This window comes from Mytilus trossulus, chromosome 3 (genome assembly GCF_036588685.1).
Source record: "Mytilus trossulus isolate FHL-02 chromosome 3, PNRI_Mtr1.1.1.hap1, whole genome shotgun sequence".
Lineage (NCBI taxonomy): Eukaryota > Metazoa > Mollusca > Bivalvia > Mytilida > Mytilidae > Mytilus > Mytilus trossulus.
The window spans coordinates 31,022,842-31,039,368 of NC_086375.1; the positions used below are offsets into that span (position 1 = coordinate 31,022,842).

At 32.0% G+C, this 16,527-nt stretch overlaps 2 protein-coding genes across 2 annotated transcripts; both read left to right on the forward strand.

Annotated features, from left to right (window-relative positions):
* On the forward strand, positions 1-11,849 carry LOC134709351 (uncharacterized). The gene is made up of 7 exons (XM_063569520.1): positions 1-325; positions 1,822-1,873; positions 4,087-4,243; positions 4,931-5,160; positions 6,132-6,273; positions 8,395-8,582; positions 11,563-11,849. The coding sequence occupies exons 2-7, from the start codon at positions 1,822-1,824 to the stop codon at positions 11,838-11,840; spliced, it is 1,047 nt and encodes a 348-aa protein (XP_063425590.1). The 5' UTR covers positions 1-325; the 3' UTR covers positions 11,841-11,849.
* A 1,776-nt stretch (positions 11,850-13,625) lies between these two features.
* On the forward strand, positions 13,626-16,477 carry LOC134709353 (uncharacterized). Its single transcript, XM_063569521.1, has 3 exons — positions 13,626-13,653; positions 15,435-15,538; positions 16,251-16,477. The coding sequence occupies exons 1-3, from the start codon at positions 13,632-13,634 to the stop codon at positions 16,440-16,442; spliced, it is 318 nt and encodes a 105-aa protein (XP_063425591.1). The 5' UTR covers positions 13,626-13,631; the 3' UTR covers positions 16,443-16,477.
* The last annotated feature ends 50 nt before the right edge of the window (positions 16,478-16,527 follow it).

Sequence of the window (16,527 nt, forward strand, 5' to 3'; positions counted from 1 at the left end):
TATAACTACAATTAAAATATTGTGGTTCTGGACGTTGCCTGGAAATAAACAAGAGTAAACCTTCAATTAAAAAGACATGAACCGTCTATATATTTTAACTATTTCAAATATCCTAATCACATTTTGATACTTTTGACATGTTTTTGACAACGTGGTTATTTTTGTTTAGAATTTTTTTTTTAAACCGCGCTGAAGTATGTTCTTTGTTATCGCCGTTTTTAACAAATCAGAAAAAAACGTAGTCTTCAACATCGACAGACATGGATGAGAAAAGTTGGCAGAAGAAGCTTTTGTAGCCGAGGATTTTACATGAAAACATGGTCGAGTAAGATTCTTTTGCTATATATGAGGAAAACACTCTTCTAAAGGTCTATGAAAAATAGTTTGTTACTATAATTGTTAGTGAAAATAAACTATGGAACTATAATCAAAATGGAAAAGGGAGCATACTTGTCTGGTGAGAATTAAAAACTTATAAGTTTGCCAACTACTTGATGCAAATGAATATTCATATATATGAAAAAGTAACAAAATAGAAAATAATGTTTCACGCGACAAATAAATTAGCCGGCCGAGCAACGAGTGAAAATAAGTATTCCGTGTACGAAAAGTCCTCAGTAAAATCCCCTTATGTAAAATTATATTTTTGCTTTGAAAACTACTCGTATAGGTCATATTTGAAGACATATTATCCTTGATGGAAATATGTGTCATACATTTTTTTTCGTTCTTTTTTTACTCAATATATTTTTTTTAATCTAATTTTAGCTTATCATATGAACAATTATGAATTCATAAAAAAAACTTTAAGGAATAAGCTGTTATCATTTACAGCTTTGAATAATTCAGTACAAGTAGAAATACAATATTTCCTTCATCGTCTCGGAATAATGATAACTCATAATTTTTACAGTTTTTGTTGAGATTGATAATTTTAGATGCAAGAACTATGTTTTATAAGTGCTATTTTAATAATGTGATAAATGCACTGACAAAGGTGAGTTGAAAAAAAAAACTATTGCAATCTTACAAGTGCATTCATTGGAGCAGATATTTTACATAATTGATTGGGAAAAAATTAAAAGTCAAACAAAACGAAAATGTAAATGTTTAAGCGCTTTTATTATATGATTTTATCGTTTTAAGTTATTTTTATTAAATACGCGGATAATTCATATGTAAAATGTACACATGTTGGTAATATTCGCAACATCTTCAAAAAATTGCAAGAAGTTTATAAATCTCGGTTTTGATCTGAAATAAACATGGGTTTCTAAAAGAGAGGCGAAATATTCCATAGGCACATACACATTCAACAAATCAACGGACAACGCTATCGTTGGCTGTTCATAAGATTAATTTATTGGTGGTTGCTTAACGTCCAGTGGCAAATATTACATGTATGTTTAGGACATTGACTTAAAACGTACAGAATTTTTTTAACCTGATTTCACGAGTAAATGATTATCAATATTGTCTTCATTACTTTTATACGTGTACTTTTATTAAAACAGAATATATATCTTTGTATCTATTTGTAGTCTGTTCAAATTTTTGTATACATAAAAAAAAATCATCGGTTTTGTACTTACATGAGCAACGCTATGGGGAACAGAATCTGCTGACCCTTCCGGAGCACTTCAGATTACTATAGATTTTTAGAGATGTTCATGTTGGTCTGTCTATTTCCAGGTTGAGTTTTGTAGACTGTTCAGAGTTGACTGTCATTTTGGTAGTTTTTCCTTTTTTTTTTTTTTTTTGCCATGTCATCGTTTTTGACTTATGAATATGAATTTTGTTATATACTCCTTCTTTTTGTAGATGTTTGGTATCGCACTAGCCTGTTTCTTGGTGATTTTGGTGAATATACCTGGTAAGTCTCATTAAAAAATGAATATAAGAATTATAGAAAGTTATAAGGTAATGGGTAATAATTGATGACACAAAACCAGTACAAACACAACAAAAATACACAAAAAGCGAAGAAACATCTTCTTCATCATAAAGTCACCGTAATGCCTTCAACACATGCAAAAACTCTTACCTTACTGCAAGTTTAAGACGGGCCCTAGCACTGGATTGAGCCTGGTTCTCTGCATACTGATGCTTACGTTACAACAATTACTCTGAATTAATTTTTTAATTTTACCATACAGTAATATCAATGAAAGTAATAAGACAAAGACATCAAATATTACTGACATGATTTAGCTGGAAAAATCATACTGGAGCGTGCAAAAATAATTCAAACTTTTAAACCACCATTGGGCATCGAGATATGTCTAACATAACTTATTAGGGCTCATTTTTACTGAATTGAGTTTGATATATGTCTCTTATTGAATTTGAAACCGGCAATATCAAATAGTTACGTTGTGTCTAAATCAAAGCTAATGTCTCTTTCATAGCAATTAAATACTTTAAATGTAGACTTATATGCGTGCTTTTATTACAGCGAATTTTTTAAGAACGCGTTTTAGGGGTTGGGGTTTTATTATGTGTTGTAACGCCACTTTTAAGCACCGCTTTTGGACTATTTTGTGGCGGCCAGTTTTATTGGTGGAGAAAGCCGGAATGCGAGAGAAAACCACCGATCGTCGATAGGAAAACTGACAATCCTAGTCAATCAAGATTGAAGTCGGTTGCCCCCGCACGAACGGGGTCGAACTCACAACCTCAGTGTTGACTGGCTAGTTATCACAGTAGTAACTTCATAGACCACTCGGTCACCGATGCCCCTTTTTAAGAATGGACAAAGATTAGAGACAATGTATTGCGATTCCAGGAAATGGACATAATAATGTATGAATAAGATATATGACATTCGTCTCAACTTATTCGCAATAATGAACACCTCTAAATAATTTCTGAATTTACAAGTACATGTCTTGATTTTTGCTGATGTTCATTCTTCTGTGTATAACATGTGTATAACATGTGTATAATATGTGAATAATATGTGTATTACATGTGTATAATATGTGAATACCAGGGGCGGATTTAGGCGGGGGCGTGGCGGGCGTGCGCCCCCCCCCCCCCTAAAACTTGCAAAACATGGGTTGACTTCAAGATATTTAAGTATCAGAAGAGACCATTCAATCTTTTTTAATATTCAAAGTATATAAAACAGTCAGTTTAACAGAGTCAACGTTATTACTAATCAACTAACCTACGCTAAAAATATCAAGTTTCTATAAATAATTTCAAAGGAAGGTGTCAAAATGCGGAGCAGCGTTTGATGACAAATACAATAGGTTTTTAGCAGTTAAAGTAAAGACAAATGTTACATTGTTTTTGCGGTTTTCATAATCAATTTGTTTGATAATTGAAGTTCCAAAACTTCCCTTGCTCACTTTCACAATTTCATCATGACACAGTCAAGAAAACAGTCGGCAGGTGAGATTCTTTTATAATATCCGTAATGAAAGATAGAAATACTGTTTTAAGCCAAAGGTTAGTTTATTAATTTGTATCTCTGTGTCTATATTTATTTCTCACTTGCAACCTAAATATTTAGCCGAATTCTGTACCGTATTACTGTATGCTTGGGATCCTAAGAAAATAAACATAACTGCGTAAATGCATCTTATTCTGATTTTAGTTGTTTGTGGCGAACACAGTAAAGACTGGCACGACCTCCGAAAATCAAAAAAAGAAAAACAGATAGTATGAAAGGACAATTAAAAATCGCTGGTATAAGTAGAACTTTTCGTTTGAAAAATATGTTGGTCAGGTGATCAATTGTGATCTGTCTCGTCTCACTTTGCGTCCGTCTGTCCGCCCGTCTATCTGTAGATTGTTGTCAGGTGTGGATTAAGGTGGTTTCAGCTTGAAACTTTAATTCCTCGCTAATTTTAACACACAATAGTTCGAAATATCTACATTTCACCCCTTTGGAAGAATATTTCAATAATTTTATCTAAAAAAACCTCCAAAATGTTTTCGCATCGCTCCGCTCGGCGAAAAAAAAATTGCGCCCCCCCTAACTGGAAATCCTGGATCCGCCCCTGAATAATATGTGTATAACATGTGTATAATATGCGTTGTTGTACTTTCAGTTTCACTGATGATATTCTTTCTATTAAGGTGTAACCACGAAGTATACTAACCTTACAATATTACGCACTGCTAAACAAGCTTCACTCACCTGCAATTACATCAATGCTAGTCTAATGACGGTTACCGAGTCTTCATATGCACACCTTCAGAATACCATTTTCAGTTCAGCTTCACCTGCATTGGAGTAAGTATATGTTATATCTGTTTACTATAAGAAAATATTCTATTCACTATAACAATCCAGACTTTCGTTATCGCAATAGATAGAAACAACAGATCAATTGAAAAAAGTGTATAGAGACTCTTATAACAGCATGTTTGTACATTAAAATATTTTATAAGTGAACATTAATGAAAATATAGTGTGTCTGTTTTCAAAGTAACGTTTTTAGCAGCTGTTAACTTATCGCTTAGTGTTGTTATGGTTATATGTTGATAATTTAGACGGATTTTGACTTCCCTAATATGGAGTAAGCGTCTAGTTTGGATTAATCAGACTAAGCTTTAAATACAGATTATGTCGAATCACATGAACATATTCATACGCACAGCTTGCATAAAAGCTTTTCTAGAAAAAAAAAGAAAATTGCAAAATTCCAATGAGTTTAACATATTTAAGTCAAATTAGCACATATGAACTGTACAAAACTATGTTCTACGCATTTCTAAAATTTACAAAACATGATATCACAAGACTGAATACAATTAAAAGTTTTCATTGTACCATAAAATCACTTGTACTGCACATAAGTGTATATACGGTCTTTGACAACAACTGTGATTCCCTTTTGAACGTTGTATCCGTCTAGTATCCTGTTTTACATTAAGAAGCTTTACAGTTGATTTGAATATTTTCAAATTTGTATTCTAGTGGTTGGCGCTTTTGGACAAATAACAGAGCAAGCAAGCAAAAATATGTTGAAGGTCAGACATATTTTACGGATTTTCCGTTAGACAAAGAAACAAGTGAATCCAGCAGTCTAACAAATTGTGTTTATGGTGTCTATAAACACAGTGAAAACAAAATCGGATGGGTTCCATCTGGTTGTCGGAATGAGAGATGGAACGCAATTTGCCTTCAATACAAGGCTGTGTTTTCAGGTATTTTGTCAAGTTCTAGGTGTAGTTTTATCATCAATAAGAAGAAGTATTAGTACCGCTGGTTGACGCAAGAGTCACGGTCATTCAAAATTCACCTGCATTTAATACTGTGTCTTTGAAACGGTTTTTTCTCTCTGTTTAAATGGGTACCTTTGGAAATTACAACATTCCTACTTAACTTTTCAGAATACCATTACTTAAGCTCTAATCAATAGTTTAAGTCGAGAAAAAAACTAACATTATGTATACAAATCAAGTGTTGGTACGAACCTGTTACAATTATTAGAAATCTTGCTTCACAAAGGGGTGACATCTGGTTAAAAATTTATTTAATATATGAATTTGAATCTAATTTATACAACGTTCACTAGAACTTTAGTTCTTTGGTGAAAACGTTCTGATATATGGAATTTCAACAACAAAATACAAAGATTCTATTCGATTCGTCACCCAAAACTTGAATCACTACCGACATGTTGTATTTGGAAACAAAGCCATGTTCTAATTCAAATAAAACATGAGATACACGTAATTAACGTCACATTTGAAATTGCAACATTTGTCGTATTACATACAACGTCGGAGATCGAAATCTACTTTTGTGTTGGTGTTTCCAAAATTTAATAAATTTATACTAAAAGTAAGTTTAGATGCATCTGTTCAATTTTTGAAATGATGGAAGGTTAATTTTTTTATTTCGTTTTGGCTTCATCTAATGAAAATGGCTGCTTTGTGAACGTGTAATATAGGTCGGCCTTGTAGATTGAAATTTGTAAATGTTTCTATTAGACTGGAAAATAATTATACCATGCCATGCGCTATGTTGATTTTAATATGGGGATGCATAACAGATTTGTTAATATTTTACCACCGCTAACGCTAGCTATAAAGATGTAATGCCTACCTTTGTTTTTGAATACAATCTGAAAAATGAAAGAATTATTTTTTAAATATTTGTTATTTTTATTAAGTGACAGAATATGCAACAATGTACACACCAAAAGTCTCGTGGCAAAAGGCTAAGAGTGTTTGTCAGCAAGAAGGAGGGGTACTAGATAATTCAAATATAAAAAATGTTGACCCAATTTTTGAGGATTCGGTTATATGGGCGGGGTAAGTTAAAATGTAAATCAATAACATTTATTATCAAAGTATTGTTTTATTCTTTCTGCTATGTGGTTAAGATAATATTTTCACTTCCACGTGTTTATCCCAGGCAAGATAACCTGAGCCATATTTGGAATCACTTTTGGGGAATTTTGAGACTTCAATGTTCTTAAAAGGAGGGACAAAAAAGATACCAGAGGGACTGTCAAACTCATAAATCGAAAGTAAACTAACAACGCCATGGCTAAAAATGAATAGGACAAACTTTGTACTTGTTTGGCTGTCTGTTTTTTTTATCTGAGCGTCACTGTTAAATATTTCTCTGTCCTGAATGTTCTTGCACGTATTCGTACTGTAGTCCTGTAATGAAATATTGCCTTTTAATCTTATATTTAACATTGCTATAAAAGCGCGAAGTTTCAACCCACCATTTACTTTAAAATGTCCTGTACGAAGTCTGGAAAATGGCAGTTGTTATCTTATAATTCATTTCTCTGTGTGTTACATTGTTTATTGGGTGGGTTTTTTTTGCATTTTGTATTTTAGTGTTTCTGTTGTTTCTTTGTTCTCCTCTTACAGTTAATGCGTTTCCATCGGTTTTAGTTTGTAACCCGGGCTTGTTTTCTCTCTTTCGATTTATGACTTTCAAGCTTTTTGTGGATCGAATCAGTTAATCAAATAATTTACCTCTGTTTTACTTTACCTTTTTTCACTTTCAACATTGACATTATTTTCCTTTTCTTTTAATAATTGAACGCTAATAATGTTTGAGTAATCCATAGAGTAGGTTGAATTGAAGATCTCATGAAATCCGATTCAATGAGGTCGATTTTTTCATTTGCAATTTAGTTTCCTTTTAAACGGTAAATGAAATGTAAAAAGGGTTCATAAATGTTGATACAAAGCAAAAGAACGTGGCAGGGTATATATACATCCCTACAACAACATAAAACAAAATTAAGTACAGATTTAAAAGTATTCCCAGTAACTAACAACTATTTCGTAGTCCTAATAAAAAAAAACATGCCTGCCAGACTGAAATACCAATTTGTAAATACCCAGCTTCTAATGGATTTAAATAAGACGTCATGTAAAGTCAGAGAAAACTTGCCTTGTGTTATTGCAACATACAGTTGTCGACAGATTGTAAATTCATTAATATTCATATGCATATTTAAATAATATTTATGATATTATAGGGTTATTGCATGAGTATTTGGGAATATTGTCCCGAGTAGAACTTTATATTGCACGAGCTTGCGAGTGCAATATATGTTTTACGAGAATCAATATAAGAATCAATAAGCTTACCGGCTTGTTTTCCGGGATCGGTAAACAACATCTACGTAATTAATTATCAAAGGAACCAGGATTATAATTTAGTACACCAGACGCGCGTTTCGTCTGCATAAGACTCATCAGTGACGCTCATTTCGAAATAGTTAAAATGCCAAAACAAGTACAAAATTGAAGAGCAATGAGGATCCAAAATTCCAAAAAATTGTGCCAAATACGGCTAAGGTAATCTATGCCTGGGATAAGAAAATCCTTAGTTTTTCGAAAAATTAAAAGTTTGGTAAACAGAAAATTTATAAAAATGACCACATAATTGATTTTCGTGTCAACACCGAAGTGCTGACTACTGGGTTGGTGATACCCTCGGGAACGAAACGTCCACCAGCAGTGGCATCGACCCAGTGGTGTAAATAATTATCGAAGGTACCAGGATTTTATAATTTAGTACGCCAGACGCGCGTTTCGTTTGTATAAGACTCATCAGTGACGCTCATATCGAAATAGTTAAAATGCCAAACAAGTACAAAATTGAAGAGCAATGAGGATCCAAATTTTCCAAACAATTGTGTCAAATACGGCTAAGGTAATCTATGCCTGGGATTAGAAAATCCTAGTTTTTCGAAAAATTAAAAATTAGAATGTGCAATCAATAAATAAACTCACTATAGAGTTTTCGTCTACCAAAAAACTGATCAATAACTAGTTTGAAATAAGATTTCTACAGGTACAGCAAAGCTCCAAAACAAAAATTCTGTATATATAGAAGAATTCAGTAAGGGTGAGTAATTCGCGGGGAAAACAGTTCATTTCTATCTTCAATTCTTTAATTAGAATTAGCACATATTGGACGGATAATCACTCGCAGTATGTCGGAGAATTACAACCCAGGCCATTTCCAAATGATGAGAAGCAAGACAATACACATTGTGTGAAGGCTACTTATGTAGCAGAAGAGAAACAATTAAAGTGGTCTACTGAATCTTGTGAATCAAAGATAAGCTTTCTTTGCATTATCGAAGGTAAGTACATTTACTTAATTTACATACTTAATTGAAAATGTATGTCGTTATAAATTATGTGACGCCTGCAAGAAACTTAACTGTAGTTAATTTAACCAAGAGGCAAACAAATGATATCGATAATTTGGACGAGAAGTGTCATTTAAGTTTCAAACAAAGACATTTGGACCAAAAATTTATTATGATAAATATATTTGCATTTTATTTCAAAACAGCAGTATTTCTTTTTTAGAAACTAAAATGTGGCCAATAAACGATGGGATATATCAAAAGCGACAATCAAAACTCAAAAATGAAATGGAAAAAAAAACGATAAAAACATTGAAAAACGAAAACGAAGAATCAACAGTTGTGTGCCAATGTTCAGAATCGATTTAAATACATACAAACTTACGAAAATTCGTCAAAAAAAGCATAAAAAAATAAAGGAGACATTTTTGACACATAGGGTATAAAAAAGAATATGTGGTATGATTGCCAATGAGACAACTGTCCACAAGAGACCAACATTAACAACTATAGGTCACAGTACGGTGAGAATAAGAAGTATAAAATCAAAACTAAATACATGAATTTGGGATAGAAAAGTACCGTGACACGACTTATAATAATGTGAATTCACACTCAAATATAAAAAGAAACCAACGACACAAAAGAAACACAACGTTAAAATGTAACACACACAGAAACGAACTATAATATAACAATGACATATTCCTGACTTGGTACAGTACATTTTTACAGAAACAAATGGTTGGTTGAACCTGATTTTGTGGCATGTCAAACCTCCTGCTTTAATGGCCATATTTAATATAACACTAAAATCACAACATAACATTACAGGACAACAATACAAATAAAAAGGAGAACATACTTGACAAAAAACACACAAATAAAAGCTAACAAAAGGCACCAGGTTTAAAATTTAATACGCCAGAAGTGCGTTTCGTCAACACAAGATTTACTAGTGTAAAACAGACCTACTAATGTTCATGATGACAATTTTCTAAACTGATATATCTAGTATGTAATTGTTTAAAAACAAAAACGATATTGTTTGAAGATTTTTTAGAGGATACAATTATTCTTTCGTAGCGACAAAAACAAAAGCTCATCAATGGCATACTGTTCATAGTTCAGAACTCCACAAATGACCCGCAGTAGGCATTCGAATTAAAACAGTTGAAAGGCCGGATCAATAAGGGAGTTCAATATCAGTTTTGCTGCATATGGTTATGGGTATCTGTGGGGAGAGAAACGTGTTTTTTTTAAATTCGTAACTTTCTGAATAGTAAATTTACAAAAAATGACGGTTATGATACCTTATGAGACGAGACGTCGTAGACAAGGTGTGTAATAGCATTTGGGTTGCATGTTGAAGAAATTTATACGATTTATATATTACTGAATTTTGAGTAGTACTGCTGAAAATCAATTAAAATCCCATTTCGAGGCTTAAAATCTAACGGATACTTGTCTTGAGTAACAATATAACAATGCGAAGATGTCTTAGACATATATCCTTCAGATTTCAAATGAGAATGATTTAAGCAATTATAAGCAACCGTACAGCCTTCAATTATGAGAAAAATAAATACTGAAAAGTAGGCTATAAAAGACCCCGATATGAACAATGTGATATTATAATTCAAATGAGAAATCTAAATCAACGGCGCCGTTTATAACAAATCAATTAACAGAAATCACATGTAAAAGACATGAATCAATAACAATCGACCTCACCTCCTGACTGAATGTGGCAGGGTTAAATAGTTAAATACTCTCCCAGAACTTTTTCGAGCAATCTTAGTTTTTCATAAAGTTTTGTGTTTGGTCTTGGTATTTTCACTATTTTGTCAACTGTTTTTTGGGTTGGTTTTTTTTTGCAATGATGTTCTCCCTTTTGGTATATTCCGCCTCTTTCTGTAAAATGAAGTGATTGACCGCAGAAAAAAAGATTTTGACAGTTTCACACCAAAATATTTTCGTCATGTTTTAAAATTTTCAATGTCGTACTTTCTCTCTCCCTGTATTCATTTTTTTAAAACAAAAGAGATTGTGCTCAAAAGTCGGAAATTAATGCATTGACAAGATCAAATGGTTCACAAAAATAGTAAACAAAAGATTAAAAGATTAAGCAACCCCTACTAAACTAAAAGCTGAAAACTGAACTCTGGTATTATCAATTGAAATGGCTGACTTCGTTTCTATTGAATTTGAAAGAATAATGCCTTGTCTAGAAATCAATCACTTATACAAATTCAAAATCATTACTAAAAAGTTTAAAAAAAAAGGTTTTTTTTCTAGAAAAAAAAGGGATAAAACGAAGTACGAATGTGTTTTCAAAATCATTTATTGTCAAATACAGAACATCATTACCAGAAATTAATACAGCAGATAAACAGACATCAACTGAAATTAAAACACGAAACAAAATAAAATCAGTAAGAACAAGAAAATGGTTTAGAAGGCAACAAAATGAACTATTTTCACAACTCTTGTGATGTATAAAGTTGTTTCTAAAAATCAGTATTAATACAATCGTAACATTCATCTAGAAATTAAACGTAAATTTATATATTTTGGATATATTCTTGAGATATATCATTTTATGGACTTTAGTAAAAATGAAGAATATTGAACATTGCGTCATGTAAAAAGTACTTATGCCTTCAGTAGATTCAAAAGGGAACACTATGTCTTGTTTCCTTAGATAACTTTTATTGAACCTAAATGCTTTTCTACATAAGGAAATGAATGTACCATGTCAGGAATATTTTCCATTAGTTTGATGTGTTTGAGCTTTTGATTTTTCTATTTATCAAGGGATTTGCCATTTTAAATTTCCTTGGAGTTCTGGAATTTTGTTGTTTTATTTTTTTCAACTTCATACTTTGTTTGAGTCGTTTTAGACGAAATACGAGTCTGAAAAACACATGTTTAAAAATGACCAACCCGATATCTTTTATTATATTTGAAGGAAAAGCAAAACTTGAAAGATTCAAGAACATTGTAATAATGCATTCATCGGGAATAAGATATAAAGAAAACGTATCAAATGTAAGCGAATGCAGTGACGAAGTGATGAGATTGTGGGAAAGCGGATACGCCTGTCTAGGATATGAATACAATTTGGTGAATTCCAGTTGCCGTTTTGTAGAATACAATAACTTTGCAAATGGTTTCCAAAAACAAATAAAGAGCTCGGAGACACTCGATACATATTGGTTTATTGAATCTACCTGCAAGTATAGTTAAATTAACACATTTCCCTTTAAACAGTTTTAGACAATTGGCGTAGATTAGAATTGACCATTTAAGGCTTTGTTTCAAATGTTATTGTAACTAAATTGCTTTGAATGAGAAGTGACGTACAAATACACGTGTGGTGATATTTGGGACATAACTAATGAAATCAATTTGACACTGGATACACCATGTATATAGTTGGTATACAATTGACAACAATCATGTATGATAATAAGAAAAAAAATATATAGTATATATGTGTGTATGAATGCATAATTTTATACGTAGCGTCCTCCTGTCATAAACGTTATATAGCATTTATGTTGTTGAAAGTCAGATGAATTCGCTTGTAAATCCAATGTCCTCGTCATCTCTTGGTGCTTATATATCATACAATGATGTATTTTAGTGACGTATTTAAATCCAGGAGCCAGTACACCGGTACTGCTATGAAAATACGATTATTGTTTGAACTAACTGCTGTTATTTAGAAATAATTTCAAATGAGTGATGAAAATATAAAATGGAAATTCAAACTGATAACAAAGGGTACATGTTTGTGTCACAATGCAATGGCTAAAAAAGTAATAGTATGCATGAACAAACCAGGCGTATTGGCTCTATTACTTGATACAACGGCTAAATGGCTAAATGTATTGATGAACATAATTTATATTGACACAAGTTTCAGTGCATTTTAAAAGCAGTCAAGTATTAGAGGTGTTAATAAACTGTCTATGTTAAAACTCGTTTCAATTCACTAAATATTGATTAAGATTAATACATGTATATAGATATTTTTCAGCTAGAAGAGAAGAGACTATTCCAATCGACGAAAAAGAAGAAAACATTGAAAGCAAACAAGGTATACGATTACATATTTGAATCTATTTAGCCATGTGATAACTAATATAATAAATGTTCCTATGAATGTTGCCTTTGGTTAACATTGAAAGTAGTTGTAATCAATTGATTGCATAAACATTTAAAAAAATTATCAAAAACAACCAACGTTGTCTATTCCTGGTGTAGAATATCATCAGTATTTTGAACAATTCAAAGTTTAAAAGATGTAATTTCATGATGACTGCTGTGCGGTCTTCTCTGATGGTGCAACTTGTACGCAGAAAATCTCCACCTGTAGTCGCATCGATCCAGTGATAATTACCTCTGGGAAAAAGCCTCCATAAGCATTCGCATCAACCTATAATAATTAAAAAAAAATAAAGGATTTAAGCTTCATTTTAACTTTATATGAAAACACTTTAACTATAATTCGTTCTAAAAAAAGAAGGTCAAATTCTCAAGATGTTCAACTCAAAACTAAGTGTTATTTTGGTTCGTCTAATTGAAATCATTTATCTTATATGAAACTTGCCATGAATATTTATATTTTAAACAGATTGTGTCAACCGATTTCCTTCTTCATTTGCATGCAATACACTTTTAAGTTTGTAAATTTGTAAATTTTCTGTTTACTAAACTTTGAATTTTTCGAAAACTAAGGATTTTCTTACCCCAGGAGTAGATTACCTTAGCCGTATTTGGCACAACTTTTTTGGAATTTTGGATCCTCAATGCTCTTGAACTTTGTATTTATTTGGCTTTTTAACTATTTTGATCTGAGCGTCACTGATGAGTCTTATGTAGACGAAACGCGCGTCTGGCGTATAAAATTATAATCCTGGTAATTTTGATAACTATTAAGTACAAGAAAGTTAAATTGTTTGTATATATATCTGATGCACAAAATCAATTTACTGAAAGCTCTGAGATCTGCTGTGTTAATTTTCAGATAAAATGTTATCACCAACAGAAGAAGGTGAGTACAAATAATTGCCGTCTCCTCGGAGACGGTCTTTTATAATGAACGATGGATAGTCTTCGGGCTGAATGTTGTCTGTCTACCTGATTTAAAAATTACTATTTTCATTCTAAACAATTTTAGGCAAATCGAAACTTTCTAAATGTCCTTCAATCCCGCAGAATGTTGATTTTGGACTCTTTTTTGTTGCATCGAGTTTAATCATGCATATCGGTTCTACATATAGCCAAAACTCCTGTAATTTTGTATTTAACAAATAAAAGCAACAGTAGCATACCGCTGTGCAATGGCCATCGATCGATTAAGCGATATCAAAGCCGGGTCACAAAACAAAACCGATTAAAGTACAGCAACTATAAGAGGAAAACAACGGAAAAACAGATACACTGAACTATTAAAAAAGCAAGCGCTAACATACATAGAAACTGATTTATTTTATTACAACTGCCATATTCCTGAGTCATTTTAGTTGAAAACATAGAAACACACCGCGTATGACTGTTTTCCTCGGTTAGACATATTGCTACTTAATAGGATAAGATAAAAAAAAATTACTCACACCACATCTTCCTATATCTAGATAACGATTAACTGGTGATACATATGCTAACTTGATTCCTATAATATAGCATTGGTAATGTTGTATAGCATGAATACTCATATGTGGCCAGTTAAAATAATTAATTGCACACCTTTTGTCGACTTGTTTTGTTAAAACACAACTCGTCTTCAAACGACACCACCTGATGCGTCCTTTTTTTTAAGTTATAAGTATCTACCAATTTCTTATGTCAACCGGCTACAGAACTTAAATACTTACACATAAATGTGACTATACAATAAATCTCGAATCTAATAGTTATGCTTTTGTACGTTATTTTGAAAATATTTCAGTTAACTGTTGTTGTATGCTTATCTATGGACGTTATGTTTTCTGGTCTGTGCGTCTGTTCGTCAGTCCGTCTGTTCCGCTTCATGTTAAAACGTTTGGTCGAGGTATTTCTTGCTTAAGTTAAAGTCCAACCATCTTGGATCTTAATATACGTGTTCCTTATGATATGGTCTCTCTAATTTTAATGGAGTTTTTACTCCATTTTCATGGTCCTATGAACAAAGAAAATGAAAGTGCGGATGGAGCATCAGTTTACTATGGACACATTCTTGTTTTTTCATATATATTTTATGTAATTGATTTGTTATATCATACCAACAAAAATTAACATACTTTTATAATGTTTTGCTTTTTTTCAAATAGCTCTGGTAAGCTTTTATGTTTAAATATTTTAAAAAAGGGGACACTAGCTACGATATATAAGGATGGTGGTTTTGTTTAATGAAAGTGAAATAAAGAATATAATAATAACGTGAAAAGCTAACTTGGCCCTTCGGCTAGGTGACCAAAAAAATATAAAAAAAACCATTACGATATATGTACTCGATAATATGTATCAGCTTTTTGTGCGTACTTTAGTCTAGATGCTATCTAATTAACCATCAAATTGCAAGTGAATAATTCATCGGCAATGTTTCTTATTTATTTTGACAAGAACCGTAGTGGCTGCTATAAGAGAAATATCATTTCTCTATTTCCCTTTAATAAACAATTGAAGAAAAATATGTTTCTTATCTTGCAGCTAATGTCTTTTTAAGAAACCTATCGGGTTTATGAATACTAGCAGAGACATATAATACATGTATTATATGTCTCTGATACTAGCAACGAGATATTTTGAATCTATACATGTAGATATTAATAATAATTTCTTCTTATTCATCAGGTGCATCAGTGACATTCATTTTTGCCATAATTGTAGCTGTAGCCACTGGGGTGATTGTGTTTTGTTTCATGAAACACATTTATGAAAAGATAGTACTTATAAAAGTAAGGGATCAAAGTAACTTTAAAGGATCAAAGTAACGTTAAAGGATCAAAGTAACTTTAAACTAAACATATGAAATATATTTTTGAATAAATTTTGGTAACAAACTAAAACCGAGGGAATGGCAACAGTAGCATATCGCTGTTCAAACGTCATAAATCGATTGAGAGAAAACAAATTTTGGTAACAAACTAAAACCGAGGGAAAGGCAAACAGTAGCATATCGCTGTTCAAACTTCATAAATCGATTGAAAGAAAACAAATGTTGGTAGCAAACTAAAACCTAAGGAAGCACATCAACTATAAGAGGAAAACAACGAAACAATAGAATCATTGGAGTGCAACAAACAAAACGGCATGCAACAGTACAACTGATGAAGCATTACAGCTCAACTACCGAAATGAACCGATTGATTGTAAGATTTAACATCTTTCAGTTGTTCTTACCGGAGTACCAGAATGTAATCCGGAGGCAATAGTGATTTTTTGGGAAATATGACATAAGTGCATGAAGACACAATGAGTAAGCAAAGGACCTTCAAAAAGTTACCATTTGGCTTCTGGACTCATGTTATCTTTTTATCCCTTATATTTCCTTCCTTTATTTTAGGTATAGGGTTATGGGAGAAAATTATGATGGAGATGTCTGCATTAACTACATTTAAAAAAAAAATCTTGTTCAATATTAATGACTCTCATTTATATATCTTTTAGGGAGACCCAAAAGATGAATGTATAGAAGCCATGGAAGACCAGTGTTCAATAAATATACCAGACTTTGACAGCAAACTGTTTGGAACAGAAATGATTGAATATATGACAAACATTCCACCATTATCTTTCATTGGTATCATTTTACCTTTGAACTCAGGTTTAAATAATGAAAATCCTTTCGGGGAAAACTGAAGAGTTTATACGAAAAGTAAAAAAATACAATTAAAGAATCGTCTAAATTATTTATTGTATTTTAGATTTTATTTTAGTGTATATT

What these genes read in the sequence shown, in the direction of transcription:
- LOC134709351 (XM_063569520.1), top strand. Translation starts at nt 1,822, where the DNA reads ATGTTTGGTATCGCACTAGCCTGTTTCTTGGTGATTTTGGTGAATATA. An exon ending in ATACAAGGCTGTGTTTTCAG is followed by an intron (nt 5,161 to 6,131) that starts GTATTTTGTCAA and finishes ATTTTTATTAAG; the next exon opens with TGACAGAATATGCAACAATG. An exon ending in GATTCGGTTATATGGGCGGG is followed by an intron (nt 6,274 to 8,394) that starts GTAAGTTAAAAT and finishes TTCTTTAATTAG; the next exon opens with AATTAGCACATATTGGACGG.
- LOC134709353 (XM_063569521.1), top strand. Translation starts at nt 13,632, where the DNA reads ATGTTATCACCAACAGAAGAAG. An exon ending in GTTATCACCAACAGAAGAAG is followed by an intron (nt 13,654 to 15,434) that starts GTGAGTACAAAT and finishes CTTATTCATCAG; the next exon opens with GTGCATCAGTGACATTCATT. An exon ending in AAAAGATAGTACTTATAAAA is followed by an intron (nt 15,539 to 16,250) that starts GTAAGGGATCAA and finishes TATATCTTTTAG; the next exon opens with GGAGACCCAAAAGATGAATG.